At 32.9% G+C, this 19,829-nt stretch overlaps 3 protein-coding genes across 6 annotated transcripts; 1 reads left to right on the plus strand and 2 right to left on the minus strand.

The window, feature by feature from the left end:
* Positions 1-1,768: 1,768 nt before the first annotated feature.
* LOC114190278 (RNA-binding (RRM/RBD/RNP motifs) family protein) lies at positions 1,769-3,767 on the minus strand. The gene is made up of 4 exons (XM_028079098.2): positions 3,307-3,767; positions 3,037-3,138; positions 2,678-2,950; positions 1,769-2,014 (listed from the first exon to the last, which is right to left on the minus strand). The coding sequence occupies exons 1-4, from the start codon at positions 3,730-3,732 to the stop codon at positions 1,955-1,957; spliced, it is 861 nt and encodes a 286-aa protein (XP_027934899.1). The 5' UTR covers positions 3,733-3,767; the 3' UTR covers positions 1,769-1,954.
* Positions 3,768-5,290: 1,523 nt separating this feature from the next.
* Positions 5,291-8,526, plus strand: LOC114190167 (S-adenosyl-L-methionine-dependent methyltransferases superfamily protein). The gene is made up of 4 exons (XM_028078958.2): positions 5,291-5,559; positions 5,846-6,074; positions 6,910-7,062; positions 7,544-8,526. Exons 1-4 carry the CDS (start codon positions 5,356-5,358, stop codon positions 8,206-8,208), a joined length of 1,251 nt encoding a protein of 416 aa, XP_027934759.2. The 5' UTR covers positions 5,291-5,355; the 3' UTR covers positions 8,209-8,526.
* A 3,877-nt stretch (positions 8,527-12,403) lies between these two features.
* LOC114189620 (putative TPR repeat-containing protein At1g05150) lies at positions 12,404-17,595 on the minus strand. 4 transcript variants are annotated; one of them, XM_085676118.1, is made up of 3 exons: positions 14,680-17,594; positions 13,817-13,884; positions 12,404-13,180 (listed from the first exon to the last, which is right to left on the minus strand). In XM_085676118.1, the coding sequence occupies exons 1-2, from the start codon at positions 17,045-17,047 to the stop codon at positions 13,850-13,852; spliced, it is 2,403 nt and encodes an 800-aa protein (XP_085532244.1). In that variant the 5' UTR covers positions 17,048-17,594; the 3' UTR covers positions 12,404-13,180; positions 13,817-13,849. The 4 variants fall into 4 exon arrangements, with proteins under 4 accessions (XP_085532244.1, XP_027934039.2, XP_027934042.1 ...); XM_028078238.2 differs by lacking the exon at positions 13,817-13,884 and having other exon boundaries at positions 12,404-13,167; positions 14,680-17,595; XM_028078241.2 differs by lacking the exon at positions 13,817-13,884 and having other exon boundaries at positions 14,680-17,593.
* Positions 17,596-19,829: the final 2,234 nt, after the last annotated feature.

A 19,829-nucleotide genomic window follows, 5' to 3' on the forward strand; every position in this document is an offset into this window, starting at 1 on the left:
ATGAATAAGACTATTTGTTTATCTTTTCATGAACTGATATGAGAAAAAAAACTAGGACCACTTGTAATAGATTTAAGAACATTTAAAGGAGCTAGACTCAATTTAAACAAATTTTGAAGATTTAAAAAATTAAAATTCAATCTCCTAGGTGTTAACTAAACAACATTTTACAAAAGAACACAAATGAAAGTATGTATAATCCTAAACACATATAGGTTGATTCAAGAAACATGAACAAATGATTTGAACCAATCAAAAACTAAATTTAATCTCGGCACATATAATCCTTCTATATTTTTTGGATGCCTATCTTGGCCCAAATGGAAGCCCAAATGGAGGCCCGAAGTTGGTCTAAATGGAAGAACAATCATGTCTTAAAAAATCCAAAAAAAATTACAAACAAATTTGTAAACATATACAAGACTAAGAAAAAGAAGAAAAGAAATTTTCAATATTTTAATTTCCAAATAGTAGAATATTTTTCCTTAAAGTGTTATTTTCTTATATCATCTTATTCGTGAACCTTGTGGTTGAATAGTTTGTCATCATGTTCTTTCTTAGCTGGTAACTGAGGAGCTCAACATTGACATTATCTTTGCAGCAGTGCAGGAAGTTATGGAACAATTGTTCCCAGAACAGCAATCATGTTAAACCAAACAGAACATGTTGCAGTTTGAACTTTTCAAATATATTTGTCCCAAGATTCAACACAATTCAGAGTTTCATTGTCCATAGCCGAAGATTTAAAAACGGTAACCAAATGATATAGAATTGTTTAAAATAGGTTAGAAATCTCAAATCAATTAGTTACACTGTCAAAATATGTAATACAATATATGCATACATCACTTGATAAATTGATTTTATCGAATTTAATTAAGCAAAAACTCACTTTATGGTATAAAGTTTATCTGAACAATTATTATTAAATCTATCATAGTTGTCGTCAAACCTTATTTGACCACGTGCAAATACTTTATCTACTATGTATTAAGATTCCATGCACATCATCAAATTAGCAGGGTTCAAGAATGTTTTTAACTCTTAAATTTTGATCTAAAATTGGAATTTATTTTTGTCCAAAATTTTAATATATTTTGTTATTTAAATTTTAAAAATAAATTAATATAATCCTTTTAACCAGTTACATTAACTTTTTTTAGGTGTCAACGCATTTTTCAGCCGATATTAAACTAAAAAATGTGTCAAACGGTATAAACAATTTCAATACTAACATGAAACGCGTTCGACACATCAAAATAAGTTAACATAATTGGGTTAAACCAACTATGTTCATTCATTTTTAAAGTTTAGAACCAAAATGTATTGAAATTTCGGACATGAACGAATTTCAATTTTGGATCACAGCTTAAGGACGCTTAAGGACTAAACACATAATTAATCCAATTAATATTATATATAAATGAATCCAAATCTTAACTCATACCAAATTAAGTATAAACTCATTCTAATAAAATGGTATATATGAAATGAAACAAGAAAGATTGTTTCAGCATACTAGTGCTGTAGATTTTTCAGAATGTTAAAGTAACTCATTTCTAATGTTTTGCAGCAATATGAATAGGTATTTTTAAAGTTTGTCATTTCATTATGGTGTGAAACTTCACACCTTCAGGTGCAGAATATTTCATAACAAATTACATTAGAGTAGGTGTAGGTGATTCAATGCACGACTCTGCAAGTGAAGAACGAAGCAAAAATATTGGCCAATGTTAGTAGTATGAGCAAAAAAATGTCAAACACAATATAACAGCATTGGGGTCAGCAGATCTATTAAAAATGGGAGTGAGTAAATAATTTATACAATACAGCACAAGAAATGAAAAGGAATTCATCATCAGATTGCAGCAGTTAAGTGCATAATGCATCTCCTTCTCTTTTTTCTATGCCACCATTGTTGAACATCTCTCATCTCATACTTCCCAACTTTCTATTAGCCCTGTGCACGTTTTCCTTGAGCCAAACTCACACGCATAGCCCTTCCTTCTAGTTCCTGAGATCAATCAGCAAAATAACATTCATTTTTTTTTTTTTTTGCATCTTATGCACCAAGTTCATGTTTACATGAGCAAATAATTTTGCTTTATGAATCAATCACAAACCATATTGCACAATGAGTCTGGTAACTTTTATAACAATGATCTTAAAAATCATACTACTTATGGTTTGTGGTTGAATGAATCACCTTGGAAAAGTGTTTTACTGGTTTTACACAGTGAGTGCATGACCACAGAACTCTAACTTAAAAGTCTTTAGATACACCCTCCTAAAATGCTTTCAGTTACTTAAAATCGGTCTCACACTCAGTACTCACACAATAGTTCCAATAAACAACAAATTTTACTAAGATTTTGGATGATTATGATATCATCTTGAGAATGGGATTTTATACTTAACTCAACCTTTCAAATCTGGTTTGTAATATAAGGTTTGTATCTATTTATATGCTATATGTAAACTTGCTTGTCTCTAGTCGAGATGGAATCTCCAACACTTCTATAATGCTCTGATTACAAGGCAAAATTTCAATTCTGGTTGAAAAGTAGCTCTAGGAAGACCTAAAGAACTGTGTCTAAGGTTTTGTCTATAGAAAAGCCATAATATAGTTCTACATAGTTCACAAAAACACAACCAGTACAAGTGTGAAGTAAAATACCACATCATTCAAGGCTTCAAGTGCAGATTCCATCTCTGCTTTTGTTGAAAAGCAAACAAAGCCATAGCCACGTGACCTTCCAGTTTCTCCATCATACAAGACCCTAGCTCCAACCACTGTTCCATATTCTTGAAAGGCTTGTGTCAAAATCTCATTAGTTACCGACCATGACAGATTCCCAACAAAGAGTTTATGTTCAGTCTCAGGGTACAAGGGTTCTTTTGGCTTTGGTTTGTTAGAGAAATTCACCCTCAAGGTTCTGCCCATGAATTCCTGAGAAGTCACATTCACAAAATTCATCATGCAAAAGGGTATCACCAGAACAAACCAATTCAACAAAAAGTCACACCAATCCTTACTTTTCCGTCAAGATTTTCTATCACTGTATTACAGTCTTCAATGCAACTCATTGTCACAAATGCAAAGCCTCTACTTTTTCCAGTGTCTCTGTCGTAAAGAACCTAAATATATATGTATATATATAAATCATCAACTTTACTGAATCGTTAAATGCAAGCTGGATCAATGAAGTTCTAAAAGTACAAGAATACTTATATAGTTTATGCTCTCTTTTCTCTATCTTTCAACCATAGATTGTGTTAAACTCTATGAATTGCATAAATAAATACCTCAATAAGTTCTGCGCTACCATAATCCTGAATTAGCCCTGCAAGTTTGGCACTATCAACACTATAAGGCAAATTCCCAAAATAAAGCTTAGTGCTAGCAAGGGATTCATCTGAGTCTTGTTCTGGCACCACTTCCTCTTCATTCTCCTCCACTTTCTGCTGTTCAACGAAACCAGCATCACCCTCAACAACCACCTCTTCTTGTGCAACAGCAGCAGAAATTCTAGGCCCCCACAACCTATGCGACATGGTACCTCCGATGGACAAAGGTTCGACCAAGTGTGAGACAGGTGCAGCAAACATGCGGTTTGACGGCATTGCTGTCGTAAGGGGATCCATCACGGAGCAGTGCTTGGAACGAAGACATTTGATGTTGTTAATGGAAGAAGAAAACAACGAAGCTATGCCTGCAGCAGTGGCAGCCATTTTGTGACCGATGAAACACAAAAATGTTACATTAAAAGATGATCATTTCAGTGTTTATGACATGATGAGAGAGAAAAGGTTTGTTCCTATGCTTGCGTGGCATGATTGTGTCCACTGTCTGGTGTTGTTGGTGAGAATGGATATGTCAAGATAAGATGAGTTCAAGTCGTATAGCATATGCCCCAGATGTATTTTTCTATGTATAAGATCGAATGTGTATAACTTTCGCTATATTTCTCTCATTTTAACTGCAATATTTTGACTCTGTATATTCATCTGTTAAATATATGACAGATAAAAAGCTTCGATAATGTTGCATACCGAAAATTATAAATAATTTGTATCGTTAATTTATTAGTTTTAAGGTTCCTGTGGGAATTTTTTCAATCACTATGCTTCAAAATTAAATATTAAATTGATTTTTCTTTATCAGATTTATAAATAATTAATTTTTTGACCAGACATTTTAATGAATGTAATTATCCACTAGGATTGAAAATAAAAATCGTACTCACAAGTATCAGTAAATAAAATTCATGACGATAATAAACACTACACAAAATATTTATATTAGAAATGGAATATTTCTTACCTATTTCATAGCTAATCATCGCTAACAGATTTTATTACACATTAGTTATTAAATATATCCTGAAATCAAGTTCAAGTCGAGTAGCCAGTTAAAGAGGAATATAATTTTTCGTTAATTCCTATTTAATTCCCGCTAATTCCTTGCTACTTGAAATCAGAAAGTTTTATTAACCTATCGCAATTTTGTTCTCATTAATCTGTCGCGATTTTTTTCTCGTTAATCCATAGTTAATTTGTTATAATTTATTTTTTGCTAATTCGTATCTAATCTGTCATAATTTTTTTTTTGCTAATCCATAACTAATTTGTTTTAATTTTGTTTTTGTTAATCCATAGCTAATCTTTCGCAATTTTGTTCTCGCTAATTCGTATTTAATCTGTCCTAATTTTGTTCTAATTAATCCATAGTTGATCTGTCGTAATTTTGTTTTCACTGATTTGTAATTAATCTGTCACAATTTTGTTTTCTATTATAGTTAATTTGTCTCAATTTTATTTTCACTAATCCATATATAATTGCTCAAAAATATCTTTTTGTTAATTACAATTACTTCAATTTGGAGAGATGAAAAATTACTTAATTTTTACAAAATTTGAAACTAAATTAAAACAAAAATAAAAAATACAGAAAACAATAATAATAGTGACACGTGACAAACTTTTTAAATTTTAGAAAAATAATAATAAAAGAAATTCAAAAAAAAATATATAAAAGAATTCAAAAAATTAAGAAGTGACATGTGATACCATTTAAGTGTTATTACACCAAAAATGACTTGATTGTATGAAATTACTCAAAATAAAAATGAAATGGAGATAAAAAAAATAAATATACCAAATTAACATTTTATTACAAAAAAGAAAAACTTGATAAAAATATAATTTAATAAATACTATACTAATTTGACTAATAAAACGTGTCGTTACTCGAGATTGTTCGTATAGTCATCCTTGTTTCTGTGTAGGTTAAACAAATATAATTCGGGTAATAAAACCCAAAATCTTAAACCCTATCGATCACGGTTCTACCTTATGTGGCACAGAGCCAGAGCCGGTTACGGTTACCTCCGCCGCTTCTCAACGGCGGTGCGGCGGCGCTCGGAAGACGAAGGCGACTGGCTCTACTCCTCCGAGTGGTGGGGTTCCGACAACGACGACGGTCACACCGTTCTTCGATCAACTTCCGGCAAGGGGAACGGCGTCGTTTCGGTCGTCGCGTATCACTCTTCAAGACCCGTTAGTTTCCTCCATTTCTCAACGTTTTTGTTTCCTTTAGTTTCTGTTTACATGAAGCACTTTATGAGTTTCCAAATGAACTTAAAGTTTCAGACATTATGTGTTTATGTAAGATATTGTTGAAGTGCTTTGAATTCATTCAATTTAATTTTACCGTGTGACAAATTGTTTGATTATGTTTTTAAATGTTTCGTTTTTCTTTTAAACAGTCTTTCGAGTTTTTCTTTTCCGAACTCATTTGCCTCTTCTGCAAGATTTTGACGATGGGTGTTTGCATGATTTTTAGAACAGAATGCATTGGTCAGGAATGGAAAGATGGCTGCAGAAAAGGTGTGAGGAGGTGCATCCAGGATATGGGGATGAAGGGAAACTGAGGATACTTGGATACCAATGGAGGGTGCTTCGTTTCAATGACGTTACTCGCCAGAGCACCGCAAAAGTGATGGCAACTTACCACGAAAACGTGCCAGGAGTTGTCTACCTCATGCAGCAACCGCGTTGTTTGGCTGTTCCATGTATATTTCCTAACCATTTAAAATGTCAATAGAAATGTAATTGTGGTGGAATTGTGTCTCCTAGGGTTGGTTATTTTGGTGTTTCAACCGGTGCAGTTTTATTTGAAAAGCTTTATATATGCAAATTTGAATATCAGCTTGACTTCTAGGGTAGTGTTTGTTTTTAGTTAGTGATTGCTATTATGCAATGTTGTAAAATTGCAAAGATTAATGCTTCTGCTAACCTGCTAGGAGTGATACCTTTTAGATCATACATACCTTGTTTGATTTGGGATGGATTTTGATAAACAAATTTTTTTTTTGCTATGCTTTAATTACTGAATTCAAACAAAGAGGTCTTCTTCAGATAGCCTATTTGTTGGGTCAAGGTCTTTGAGCGGGATTGAAACCACCTGTCCGCTTTGTATGTTCCTTCTCTGTTTGTCCTTTTAAAAAAATGAAAGATAATGCAAAATAAAAAGGTTTCCTATGTGAAGTTTCCTTGATATTTTGTATTTACTGTTAATTTGGAAGCTCCTGCATGCCTTTTGAGGACAATTGCTTTGTTGGCTGCCTTGTTAAATCTTGAGCATCTGGCTAAGATTTTGCACTCTAAAATAGCTTCCTTTCTTTTATCACTCAAGTATTTGTTTTGTGCTCAACACTCCTTTACGACGGCCATTTTACACTTGCTGCTGTGCCACTGTGGATTTGAATTTCGATATTCTTATTTTGCCATGGTCATGATTATAGTATTTATTAATGAAGTTCTAGGGGTAACTTCTAGTCATGATTCTTGATATCTATCCTTAATACGATTTTCAGTTCATATTTTTTGTTTAATGCCATCTTGCAGATGTGAAAAGTATGATATCAGCTGGGTTGACTACTGTAGCCTCATGTAATTTTGATATAATCGGTGCACTGCAAGGAAAGAAAAATATGCACATTTTATGCATTGGACATGGTGGAGGAAGTTTACCACTGTTTTTGGCAAGTCAAATTCAAGGTGAAAATAGTTATACCTTTATGGGTTTTTACTGGTTCTAACTTTTAAGTGATAGCTTGAAACATCCATGTTAAAAGTTATTACTTTTGGGTGGAAAAAAAAAAATCCATCATTGAAATATATAATTTTGTTTCTTGTTATTAACGTAGTCATATCTTGCATTCTGAGGGATAAGGCATCGAACCTTGGACGTTGTTATTGTCAGTTGCAACCAGCTGTAATGTCAATAGTAATAAACTGAACCAACATATTCATATGGCACCACCTCTTGTGCGCTGATTTACGTGGGATACATATTTACACGGACCATCATCAATTTATTCCTTTCTCCACGCTCTTGATGGATAGTCCAATTTACTGCATTCTTTTTTTATGGTGTAGTTTTTTGGGATTTGTTAGTGATTTTCTACCTTGTTAACTTGACAAATTTATTATTGTAATCGATCCTCATACCTTGCTTAATTTTCCGTGCACTTTCCAGGTGCCACTGTTCATATAGTTGAAATTGATCCCCTTGTTATCTCAGCCTCAATTCGAGCTATGGGATTCCCGGCTTGCTCACTCAAGACCCAATCAGCTGACAAGGCTGTTTCGAAACCTGAAACCATTGATGAAATTATGTGGAAAGGCATCCATGAAAGGATTTACCTCTACGAAGCAGATGCTGAGGAATTTATTGTTAATAGCACAAATATATATGATATGATCTTTGTTGATGCTTATGATGGTGATGATATATTTCCCCACAAGCTATGGCACCCGGATTCAACATTTCTTAAAGCCCTGAGTAATCGACTCCATCCCAAACATGGAACTGTTGTGGTGAACCTGCATTCTGACTCTGATACTGTTCCATCATCACTTGAGCAGATTTTACCGATGGGAAAGTATGTATCTCAAGTTAGCAGAGCATACAAAGATGTACTTGTAGGAAAAGAAGGTTCTGGTCTTGCTTTTACTGTTGCAGTTCCTTGGGTGTATAATACTTCCCTGGTTGTGTGTAGAGGTTTTGATAAAGACAGTGAGTATTTTGACCGCGACTTTGTTATTAACACCCTCATTTCCAAATCCCTTGAACTGGAACATGTTATGGACTTGCCATTCTCATGCTTGGAATACATAAAAAGAGGTTTCATTCTTGTCTAATTTATCACAATCTTACTGGTTCTACATTCAGCAAATTCTTAACCAATCTCCATTACTATATCAAACATGTTCTGTATTACATTGTCATTCGGATAATGTTGTCAATGGATAAACATTACCCCTGGGTTCACTTGATGAGAGGATGTGGCAGGTTGAGTACGAACCTAAGGTTAGTACCTTGTCATTCTGATAATGTTATTCACACACACACACAATCTGTTTGAATAAGCAGGTAAAGTCAAGTCATCTGTTTTGATAATGAATTTTAGTAGGCAACCTTAACTTTTAACAACTTCAATAATTAATTATATTACATTATAGATTATTTGACCGGGCTGAGATTATGCTTGAGTAAATAAACTAGAATAATCGGGAAGAAAATACTAAGAAATTAGGTTTTATATAAAATATGGATTCTGAATAATAATGACTAACTATTTATGTGCTGATCTTTATATAAATCACTTAATAAAAAATTATCAATATAAGTAATCAACATTTTTTATCATATGAAATATTATATACACAAATATTTTCTTATATTTTTGTTTTGAGAAAAATAGTAAAAAATATAAAGGCATGTAAAACCCCTAAACAAAAGAAAACGAGGAAGGAAAGAAGATTGGTGAAAAAATGCATTATTGTCATTATTATCGAGATATTTTATATAAGTTTATAAAGTGAAAAAAATGCATTATTGTCATCATTATCGAGATATTTTATAGAAGTTTATAAATGTATTCTTAATCTTATCAAATAATAATCCTATCATATAATTATGTGTTTATATATTAGTTTAACTTTTAAAGCCTTATAAACTTCCGATTTCAATAACCTTTATCGATGGTTCTGTTCATTCAATGTACTATTGAGAAGTTTTAATATATTTTTTGTTCGCAGTTTAACAGATCAAAAGTGTGTTTAAAAAGTAAAAAAAAAAAAAAAAAACTTTTGTTTGGTTTTCTCAAAATTGATTTTAAACTAAGTTTTTATCATAATTTGACATTGAAACTTACTTGAAGTGGACGTAAAGATAAAGTTATTTATACACTTACACGTGACCTAATCAGAATAAGGGACCATATTTATTTATTGAGCATGCCTCCAATCGGATGACCCCATTTGTTAGATAAATTTGGTCATAAAACCAAATTTTAAAAATTTATTAAAAAACACAAGTTATTTTAATAAAGTTAAATAAATTGCACAGGCTGATTTCAAAGTTTCCTAAATGAAAAAGAAAATCATCTTGGTTATTTGAAGGTTTGGATATCGATTTCACGTAGATATAAGCATTATTTCAGATTTAAAAGTAAGATATATTCCTACCAACACTTTAAGTATTTGTAACTCTTAAAAATACCGTTGCATCAACTCCCAATTAAAATCAATTGATAATTTTATAATTAATTAATTACACTACTCTAACTTTATTATCGATATACCAATAAATTTTTTTATTTATCTTTAATATAATATATAAATTATAACATGTATTAAAAAAACGTATTATTTACCTTTTATTAAATTAATAATTATTTTATTCAAGTTTATATAATATTATCTGTATTAAGTATACTATTTACTCTTACTACCCTTCTTTATATTATTACTTTCTTAATTTCTATTACACATGACAAATTTTCATTAGGGAAATCAAATTATGGAAAGTCAAAGTGATATTATTGTTAATAAATAAACATTGAAATTTTTAATCAAATTTTTAATAAATATATTGATTGAAAGTTAAGTTAAACATTTTAAGATTAAGCTAACTGTTTTATGATGTTATAAAATGGTCAAAATTAATTTTATTAATATCAAAATTATGCATGCAGAGGACATGAGAGTTATTTATTAAAGGGTTAAATATGTTTTTGGTCCTTCAAGTTTCAGCGAAATTTGGAATTAGTCCCTTATCAAAAATTTTGACCAATTTAGTCATTCATCTTTCATAATGCGTGAATTTAGTCCTTTTAACTAAATTTTGTTAAGTTTATCTGACGTTTCAAGCGCATTTCATGATAGTATTTAAATTATTTACATTGTTTGACACATTTTTGCTTCAATGTTAACTTAAATACCATTATAAAATGCACTTGAAACGTCAAATAAACTTAACAAAATTTGGTTAAAAGGACTAAATTCACGCATTTTGATAGATTAATGACTAAATTGGTATAAAGTTTTGATGAGGGACTAATTCCAAAATTTACTAAAACTTGAGGGACCAAAAACATATTTAACATTTTATTAAATGAAACGAGAAAAATATAGTTTTCTCAAATTGAGCGATAGAAATTAAAATTTCCTAATGAATTTGTGATGAAAGTTTGAATGAATTAAAAAAAAAGAAATACAAAAACAGACAAAAGAAAAAGAAGAAAAAGATGCCACAATTACGAATTATTGAAAAACCAAGAAAAGATCACCATTTTGAAATAGGAATTCAAATATAACAACTAAAAGTTTCATTCAAGAGCTTAGAGATGATTTCTTTAAAAAAATCTTCAATTTCGTAAAGTCAATCTTAAACTTTGATAAAAGTCAACGAAAGTCTATTTATATTTATAGACCAAGACTACTAGACTCATCCAGTGATGAGCCCTTTTAAAAATATCCATAAAAGTCTTTATAAAAAAAATATAAAACAAATACAAATACCTAATAAAGGCCTAATGCAAAATATAAATCCCTATTTTAATTTCAAGACTCATCATTATCATTAATCTATGCACTCATTAGCGTGTCTCATCAAATTTAGAGACCAAAATCAATTAATTATTCAAGTTCAACCTTTAGACATCGAGAAAGAGTAATGTCTTTGAAGAATTGAGTAATCATTCTAAGATAAAGAAGTTGAGTTGTCCTGATTGAAATCATCCCGTCACAAAAATTATGGTTAGGAAGATAGAAGAAGATGAAGCCTCATAAATGAAGACTCGACATTTGAATATTAGAATATGAAAAATTTCTTCCTTCGTATTAGTCTTTTAAAAATGTAAATAGGAATAGGTTATTTTGATTAGGATTAACACACATTTCTTAATGTAAAAATATATATAAAAATGAACATGATGGCAAATGGGTCTTATATAAAGAATGTTAGGTGGTCAAGATCCCAAACCACATGGTCAACCTCAACCACGACATGTCAAGACACGTCCAAAGGCCCTTTTCACTCAGCCACACATTCATACAAATAACCATGCCTTATAAACTCTCGAGTTTAACATTGTTAAATCATCCAACGTGGGACTTAAAATGAGTTAGGCATTAATGTGTAAGTCATCTTCAACTTTCCTAATTGGCGAATAAAAAACCTTAACTGAAATGGTCACAAGGCATCCAGATGACTAACACACCAACCCCTTACTTATGCACATTATGTATACAAGGTTGAATGACAAGTTTGCTTGGTACCAAAATCGAGAAATATATTGATGAACCGGGACTTTTAAATTTGTCACATGCCTCTTTGATGTTAGCTTGCCTTATTTTTTTTCCTTTTTTCTCTTCTTTATTGTATGAGTTGGATTTCTACATAACATATCCATTGGTCCTTTCCTTCCATCGTCATTTCCCTTTATCATTGCTAGCAATGGAAATTTCAATTTCATCTTCACTCTCATAGTTATCATTGGTTGTATTATATCCCTGATTAACATAGGAGCTATCTGTATTTTCTTTATATAATTTCAAAAGTTCTTCTCTCACATTTTTCGAAGTTTTGGTGCAAGCATCAACATTGCCCTTCTTTGCCATTAGATGCTCTTTTACTCTAGTAACTCTTCCTTTCATAACTTTCCCACAATAATTACAAACAGTTGTATTTAAATTTGATTCATCCATTGTATGACAATGTTTCCAACCAGGGTCACTTCTATAAGATGTTCTTGAAGTATCTTTATCATTGGCCATTATTGTTGCTAGAAATAAATATATCTTTTGCAAAATCATTATAATGAAAGTAGAGAAGTAGAAAAAAAACACTTGGCAGTGGCTGGTGGTAGCACCGACGACCGATAGTGGTGGCTAACGATGAAAACTGGCGACAGTGGCTAGCTGTGACAACAAGTGCACTGAGAACAGATCGAATAATGTGGTGTGCTAACGTGAATGTGGTTTGTTGTTTTAGAATATAGAAAACTTAAGATGAAAGAAAAGTTTACTTATGTGTGGCTACTACAATAACTTAGGTAAAACAATAAAATAGGATAAGAGAATGAGTGAACCAATCTACATGTTGGTAATGTTTAAATAAATATTTTAGCAGGTCATGCCCAATTTGTTAGACTAGGAGACAAATGGATTAAATTAGGGTTTATGATGTCTTCTTTCTCCCACTTCTCTCACCACGCGCATGTTGCCTCTCAATTTGTAAAACTCTTCTCTTTTGTTTAAGATCTTGTTTTCTTTGTCAATCCGATTTTTTCGCCACAACCACGATGCCACCGCCACCTGCCATTTCAAAAGTGATTGCCATGGGCCACCATCGAAAACTCGATTCGCCTCCACCTTGTTGTGGCGACAGATTGAGAATTCGTTACCAGTTTCCATGAACAACACAACCATTGACAAGTTTAAGAAACACAAAACAAAGAGAAAGAACAAATATTTTGTAGAGCAAGAAAAAAAATTCTTTCAAGCTTCAATGACTTTTTTTAACAAAAGCTTGTTACAGATGAATTTTGTGATGAAGAGTTTGTCCAACCTCAATCACAACACAACTAAGATCTTCTCCTTACAACCTCATAAAGGACCTCATCTAATAATGACAAAAGGACCATCAAATGAGCATTTTTCTCCATCTACTCAAAAGCATACCTCTTTATGTGTTGTACTTCCAAAAAGTCATGTCCACACTCCTTCATCCTTCGACAAGACTATCATTTTGATTCTCTATAGCTTGAAATTGTTCCTTCCATTCAACTTCTCCATATTGGGTGTCATATTGATCTTCTTGCAAGAACTTGTCATAAATTTGAAAGAATCAATACAATATTGATTATTAATCACACTAACAAAAGATACAAAACAAAGAACAAGCAAGAGAAAAATGCATTAAACAAGATAATTGTTAAGTTCCTTCTTCAGAATTCGTCCAAGTACAAATGTTATAAAAGGTTATAAAACAGTTATATTGTAATTAGAAAAACACAGCGACAACTAACATAAAATTGTATACAATAAAGATTCATTAGATAATGTAATATTAAATCATCAAACAACATATCATTAGACAATGTCTATATCTATTAAACACCTCAACGAGTAAATCATATCTACAATCATCAAAAACTACATAAAATTAATTCAATATACCAAAACTACATTATAATTAAGTAATCCATAATATAACATAATATAATTTCATATTGAGTAATCTAAAATATAGCACTAAAAAGGAGAACTTAAAATACATAATTGTAGATTATATAATTCGTTGCATAATTTGAAATATAGTTCATGGTTATCCATATATTATCCATAACATTTTAGTCATTTAGTCGTTTTCTATAATTTTAGGATGGTAGAAGAAAATATGTGGCGGTGGAAGAAGGTGCACAGTAGAAAGCAAAATACATAAATGCAACATTTACTCAACTCCGTTCTCTTTCTGCCTTTTGTCTCGTGTATCTCACTTCCACATCAGCATTGTTTTTATGTTCCACCCTATTAACGTCAAAATTCTCAACATTATCCATTCTGTCTTATTGCACCTTCAAATCTAACAAACAAAGGTCTTCTTTGCAAAAAACTCCTCTACTATCTCATGTTAACTGACTCAAAAACCCTTCATTTCCACCATTTTCTTGTTCACAACAATACAAAAAGGACCAATGAAAACAGAATTAAATGTACTGTCATAATATTAACGTTGAGATGAATATAAGCCATTGAATGTATTGTACACATGATACTTGAACATTACAAGTCTAGTCTCTTTTTGAAAAGGAGGAAAATTTTGTCATTTTGTCATACAAAACCAGTATCCCTAGTAAATGTAAATGTAAACATAAACAGTAAATGTGTTAGACTCACGGAACATAAACAGTAAATGTAAAAAATAACGCAAGAAGGAAGAATGGATCCTCCTCAGTTGAATAATGACAGTACTCTAGACTGAATTATGAGGCTTCAATTGTGAAAATAGATAAATGCTTCACAAGAAAACAGTAAGAGAGAAGGAAGCATGATCAGCACACATGTTTGTCACGGAAGAGGTTAAGGGTTTTACAATGTCTATAAACAGTTACTAAAGCAGTGACACACCACCTGAAACAATTATTAAACAAGGGGCCAAAGTGACCGGTGAAGTCATGAGCTAGATATAATCACATTCACACCGAAAAGCTAGGATAAACAAGATGGGATAATACAAGATAGTAGAACAAAAAAATCAAAATACAAAAAAATTGAATGCCACTATCTACTGTTCATTACGGGATTGCAAGTTGAAGCACGTACACTTATCTTTCATGGCTTCACCCTCACTTCCATACTCTTTAAATCTGTACTCTTCCTGCTTAAATGAAGAAGGCACCTTTCCCTCACTGTAGCATTGGTTACACACACTAAAATGAGATTTTATCTCCTTAAACCGAGAACCAATAACTGGGTAGCGGCAAACCGAGCACACCGAGTTACCATGCCGGTTTCTATCCCCTGTCTCAAGCTTTGCAAGAGTAGGCATTATACCAAAACCCCAATCTGGATCATCAAACATCACTAGAAACTCGGAGAAAGACACCATTGAAGTGTCTGACTCTCCACGAACCTCCATTAATTCACTAACAGCTTGGCTAGGAAGATATACGGCCCTTAACAATTTGATGTATAGAGTGGCATCAACTTTCCTGATATTAGCACCATCTTCATTCATAGGACGCCACAAAAGTGCATCGAAGGCAACCCTTTTGCGTCTGTCCGGAGGACCACCACAAATAGGAGCAAGAATCGCATAGAACATTCCCAGGTCCAGCCTGCCTGAACCATTTTCATCCAAAACTGAAAGAATCCTCTCGTTGATGGCTTTCACAGCCCCTTGAAAAGTCTCGGGCTTCAGAAAACTGAGTAATCTGCGAAGAATTTCTTCCAAATTGGGCTTCCGGATGGACTTTTCAGGAACTCCACTACCAGAATAGGATACTGACACATCACGTTCACTCATCTCCTTCTTCAAAAGCTCTACACTGCAACGACTCAACCTAGTTACCCTCTGAAGCGCTCTGATCTGCAGAGCAGTGGCTAGCTCTTGCCTCCCAGTAGTCCGATCTCCAACCACCTTAAACTTGGATGGTTCAACTATAACAAAAGATGCCTCCCCAGGAACACCTCCATTACTGGCTTTGGTTTTCTTTTTCTGCAGCTGCTTCAAATGCGATATTGCATCATGCAGCTCAACCCTATTCGTCATTTTCAACGCTTCCTTCAAAGCTCTTTTGGCCTCTTCAGTCTCCCCAGCTCCCAGCAGTGACACCGCCTTGTTCAGCTGTGCTCGCCAATGGTTCGGCCACACACCCAATACTCTAGTGTACATCTCAGATGCCCTCTGAAACCTTCCCAGGTCCATATACAGCCCACCCAAATTGTAAAGGGCATCCACATGACCAGGCTTCAAATCAATAGCCTTCTGAAACACCTCAATGGCCCTCTCATCCTCACCCATCGCATGTAATGCCGACGCCAAATCGCAGTGAGCGTCAGCATAATCTGGCTTCATGAAAATTGCCTCCTCCAACGCCTTCACTGCCGCTCTATACTCCCCCACGCCAAAAAGTGCACTACCTAAGAGCTTCAAGGCTCTAAAATGTGTGGGACAGAGAATCGCTGCCTCCCTATAATACTCACAGGCACTCAAAACCATCCCTTCACCCTCAAGGGCGATGCCGAGGTTGACATAAATCTGGGGGAGCAAGTAAGCCCATTGGTTGCCGCCAGCCTCAGCAGACTCAAGAGCCAAGAGGAACTCCTCCTTGGCCTCCTTGTACCTGCCAAGAACATACAAACAATTCCCAGCTCTGAAATGAGGCCTCACATCCACAGGTTGCAACTCACAAGCCCTCTTGAAACTAACCAATGACTCCTTAAACAACTGATGTTCATACAAAACTCTCCCAATTGCCATGTGCCCATCGAAAGCCTCTTCTCTTGACCTAGCACCATCAGCCCTCCCTCTCAACCCTCCCAATTCCTTCAAAAACACTGCATAATCATGCCCTGACTCCTCCCAAAACACTCTCTTCTCCGTAATCTCGGACGAGGGACCCAATTCGCGAGACCACCCGGCATCTGAATATGCGTCAAAGTTGTCATTCTTTAATTTCCCACCTTCCTTGGACTGCTTCGTCTTCAGCCTCTTCACGAGAAGCTCCAAATCATCCACAATCTTCCACGTCTCGTCGAACACGATCCCGTGGTTTGGCGACACCGCCCAGGCGGCCGTCCGCTGCTTCTTTTGTGTCTCCACCGCCATTCTCTCGTCCACGATCGACGAGGATGACGCCTCGGACGCTGCAAGGGGCTCCTTCACGGCGTCTGCCACGAGGTCGAGGCCAAGCGCGTCGAAATCACGGTCGACGTCGCCAGCTCCGTCGTCGTACGTGCGCAACAGACCCTCGTACGTGAGACCCTTGTCGCCGTCGATGAATTCGCCGTAGGTTCGGAACACCTCGTCAAGGATCGCGCTGATTTGTTCGTCGCTGAATTTCACCCTAGGGTTCACCGCACCCACCAGCGACGCCATTTCCTCACGGTTGAGACCCCCATCACGGTTCGCGTCGAATTGGTTGAAAATTCGCCGAACCTTCTCCGATCTGGTGCCCCTCGTCGCCATTTCTGGGGTCAAAATCGAAGCTTGGTGGCGGCAGGTGCGATGGGTCGGTGCCGGTGAGGTTGTATTTGGGGGAAATTAAAACAAAAACAAAAACCTAATTTTTTTTATAAGAGCTTGAAATTGGAACCCCAATGAAATGTTTTGGGGTCATTAGGATTTGGGATTGGAGTCAGAAGGCGTTGCTTGTGGTTGATGATAATGATGATTGGTAGTTGGTTGTGTTGTGGGGTTGGGGTTACCAGTCAGAGGGACCATTTCAAAGGGGGCATGATTTTTCAATTCGGAACCCTAATTTCGTGTTTCGAATCTTTTGTTGAGATTTGGGGTTCTGTTAGGGTTGGACCTGATTGTTGGTGATGATGATGATGATGATGGATGGGGTTGTATGTGGGTGGGAGCAAAAGGGATGAATGATGGGACCAATTCTAAAGGCAGTGATTTTTTTAGGGTTTGAAAAATGAAACCCTAAATTGCTTTTTGATATCATTAGGTGTTGATTTGGGATTTAGGTTCCATCCATTAGCTGTGTTTATGGTTATTTTCGTTTTTGATTTGTCAATTTCGCCTCAAGCTGTAAAGGGATGATTATTGAAGAAGAAACAGAACTCTCTCACTTTCTCTGTATCAATCTTAATTCTTCTTTCTTATTTTAGTTTATATGATGTGATTATCATGGTGGTACTTAATTAGTTATTTTGAGTTATGTAATCATCATTATGGGTAGGTAATAAATAAATACTACATCTGTCAACCAAAATTTCCTCTAAATAATTTATTATATGCTAATCATTGCATTATTTCAATTAATGGGTTTTATTCTATAGAATACAAAGTTAATAGCTTTTGTTTTTTTATGCAGAAAAGTTATATATTGTCCAACAACTTTAATCTTTAGTGTACACTTTAAACTCGTTAATTTTATGATAAAAACTTATTGTCCATTTATAATTGACCGGCATAACTCTCATTCTTCATAATTCATTAAAGTCAAATAACATTTTAAACAAGAAATGGTAGAAAGGAAAAAATAATAAATAAATTATAAGTTAAATCATTTTTTACTTTTATAATTAAACAAACAATAGGTTGTTTGTTTTAATAAATTTAAAAGTATTTGAAAGAGTTGATTTATAAGTGTGAAAAGTTTCATTCTCGCACAAATGTAAAGATTGACAAAGATTTATTGTGTCGCACATGAATAAACGAAATTATTCTTTATTTTTTATGTGAATCAATTCAATATATATATATATATATATATATATATATATATATATATATATTTTATTCTTTTATCATATATAATAATAATAATATATTTGTAATTTTAAATAATAATTTTATTTTTATTTTAACGTAATTTTATTATCTATATTTAAATTTATACTACATTTATTTTTAAGAATAAAATGATAATCATTTTATTTTATTCATTAAAATATTTTTTTAATCCATATATTCATTATATCATACACAAATTTTGACAAACTTTCATTACAAATCATATACAATCCAAACACACTTGAATGCCAATAAATTGAATTGTTATAAATAGTAATAATGACTTAATTTGGGGAGGAATCATTTTTATCCATTTTGAATCAATGAGAAACATAGAGATCAACTATTTACATTTTTAATCCACTAAACATATATATTTATTCATGGATTAGGAGAACATGGTATCTTAAACTTTTTGATAATTCTATAAATAATTGCATTTCAATAGGTTAATAGTATATTATGCTTTACAATTTATTTCATACAAAAACAACCTTTTAGAATAAAACCGATTTACAATATAATATATAAGTGGATACAAATCTTACCTTACACGTTATTTTTGTAAAATTTAATTATCTTGTATATAAATTAGTTTACTAATAGCTACTTTTACATTTATTTAAAATTAATTTGTATATGCTTTTTTACATTTACGTCAAAGTGTGTAAAAGGATGGTTAATTACAAATTATTTTCATATGATATTTTACACAGTTGAATTAAGGGTTAAATATGTATTTATGTTTTTGTCCTTAAAATTTTAGTGAAATTTGAATTAGTCCATCTTGAAAATCTTGAACCAATTTAATCCTTCAAATATGTAAATATGTGAATTTAATCATGTTAACAAAATTTTATTAAGTTTATTTGAGGTTTCAAATACATTTCATTATAGTATATTAGATTGTTTACACAGTTCGAGACACGTTCGCTTCAATATTAATTGAGAAACGCATTTGAAACGTCAAATCAACTTACAAAAACAAAAAATACATTTCATTATAGTATATTAGATTGTTTACACCGTTTCAAGAATGACTACTTCCAATTCTCACTAAAACTTAAAGGACCAAAAACATATTTAACCCTTAAATTAACTTTTAATAGTTTAATAGGTTATTTTGAATAAATTTCTGTTGAAGTAGGTAAATAAAAAAATAATAGAGAAAAACAAATATATACGTAACAATTAGGGGTGACAACAAGGCTCAGGAGTTGTCTTATCTCATCTCATCCCAAAATAAAAATACACATCTCATATCATCCTCACATCTAACGTTATACAAACTTTTATCTCATTCATCCTTCTTAGATAATGGGTAAAATAAAATTTATAAAAAAATACTCATGATATTATCAAATATTCAATATCAAAATAACATATTTAATGTCAAATATTTAGAAATTAATTATAATTATAAAATTTTTAAATTAGAGCATCAAACAAAATAGAAATAAAAGTGAAAAAATTATATAAATATTATGCAATTACACATAAA

The sequence above is a fragment of the Vigna unguiculata genome, chromosome 7 (genome assembly GCF_037176805.1).
Source record: "Vigna unguiculata cultivar grain cowpea cultivar isolate G323 ecotype 2 chromosome 7, ASM3717680v1, whole genome shotgun sequence".
NCBI classification, from domain to species: domain Eukaryota; kingdom Viridiplantae; phylum Streptophyta; class Magnoliopsida; order Fabales; family Fabaceae; genus Vigna; species Vigna unguiculata.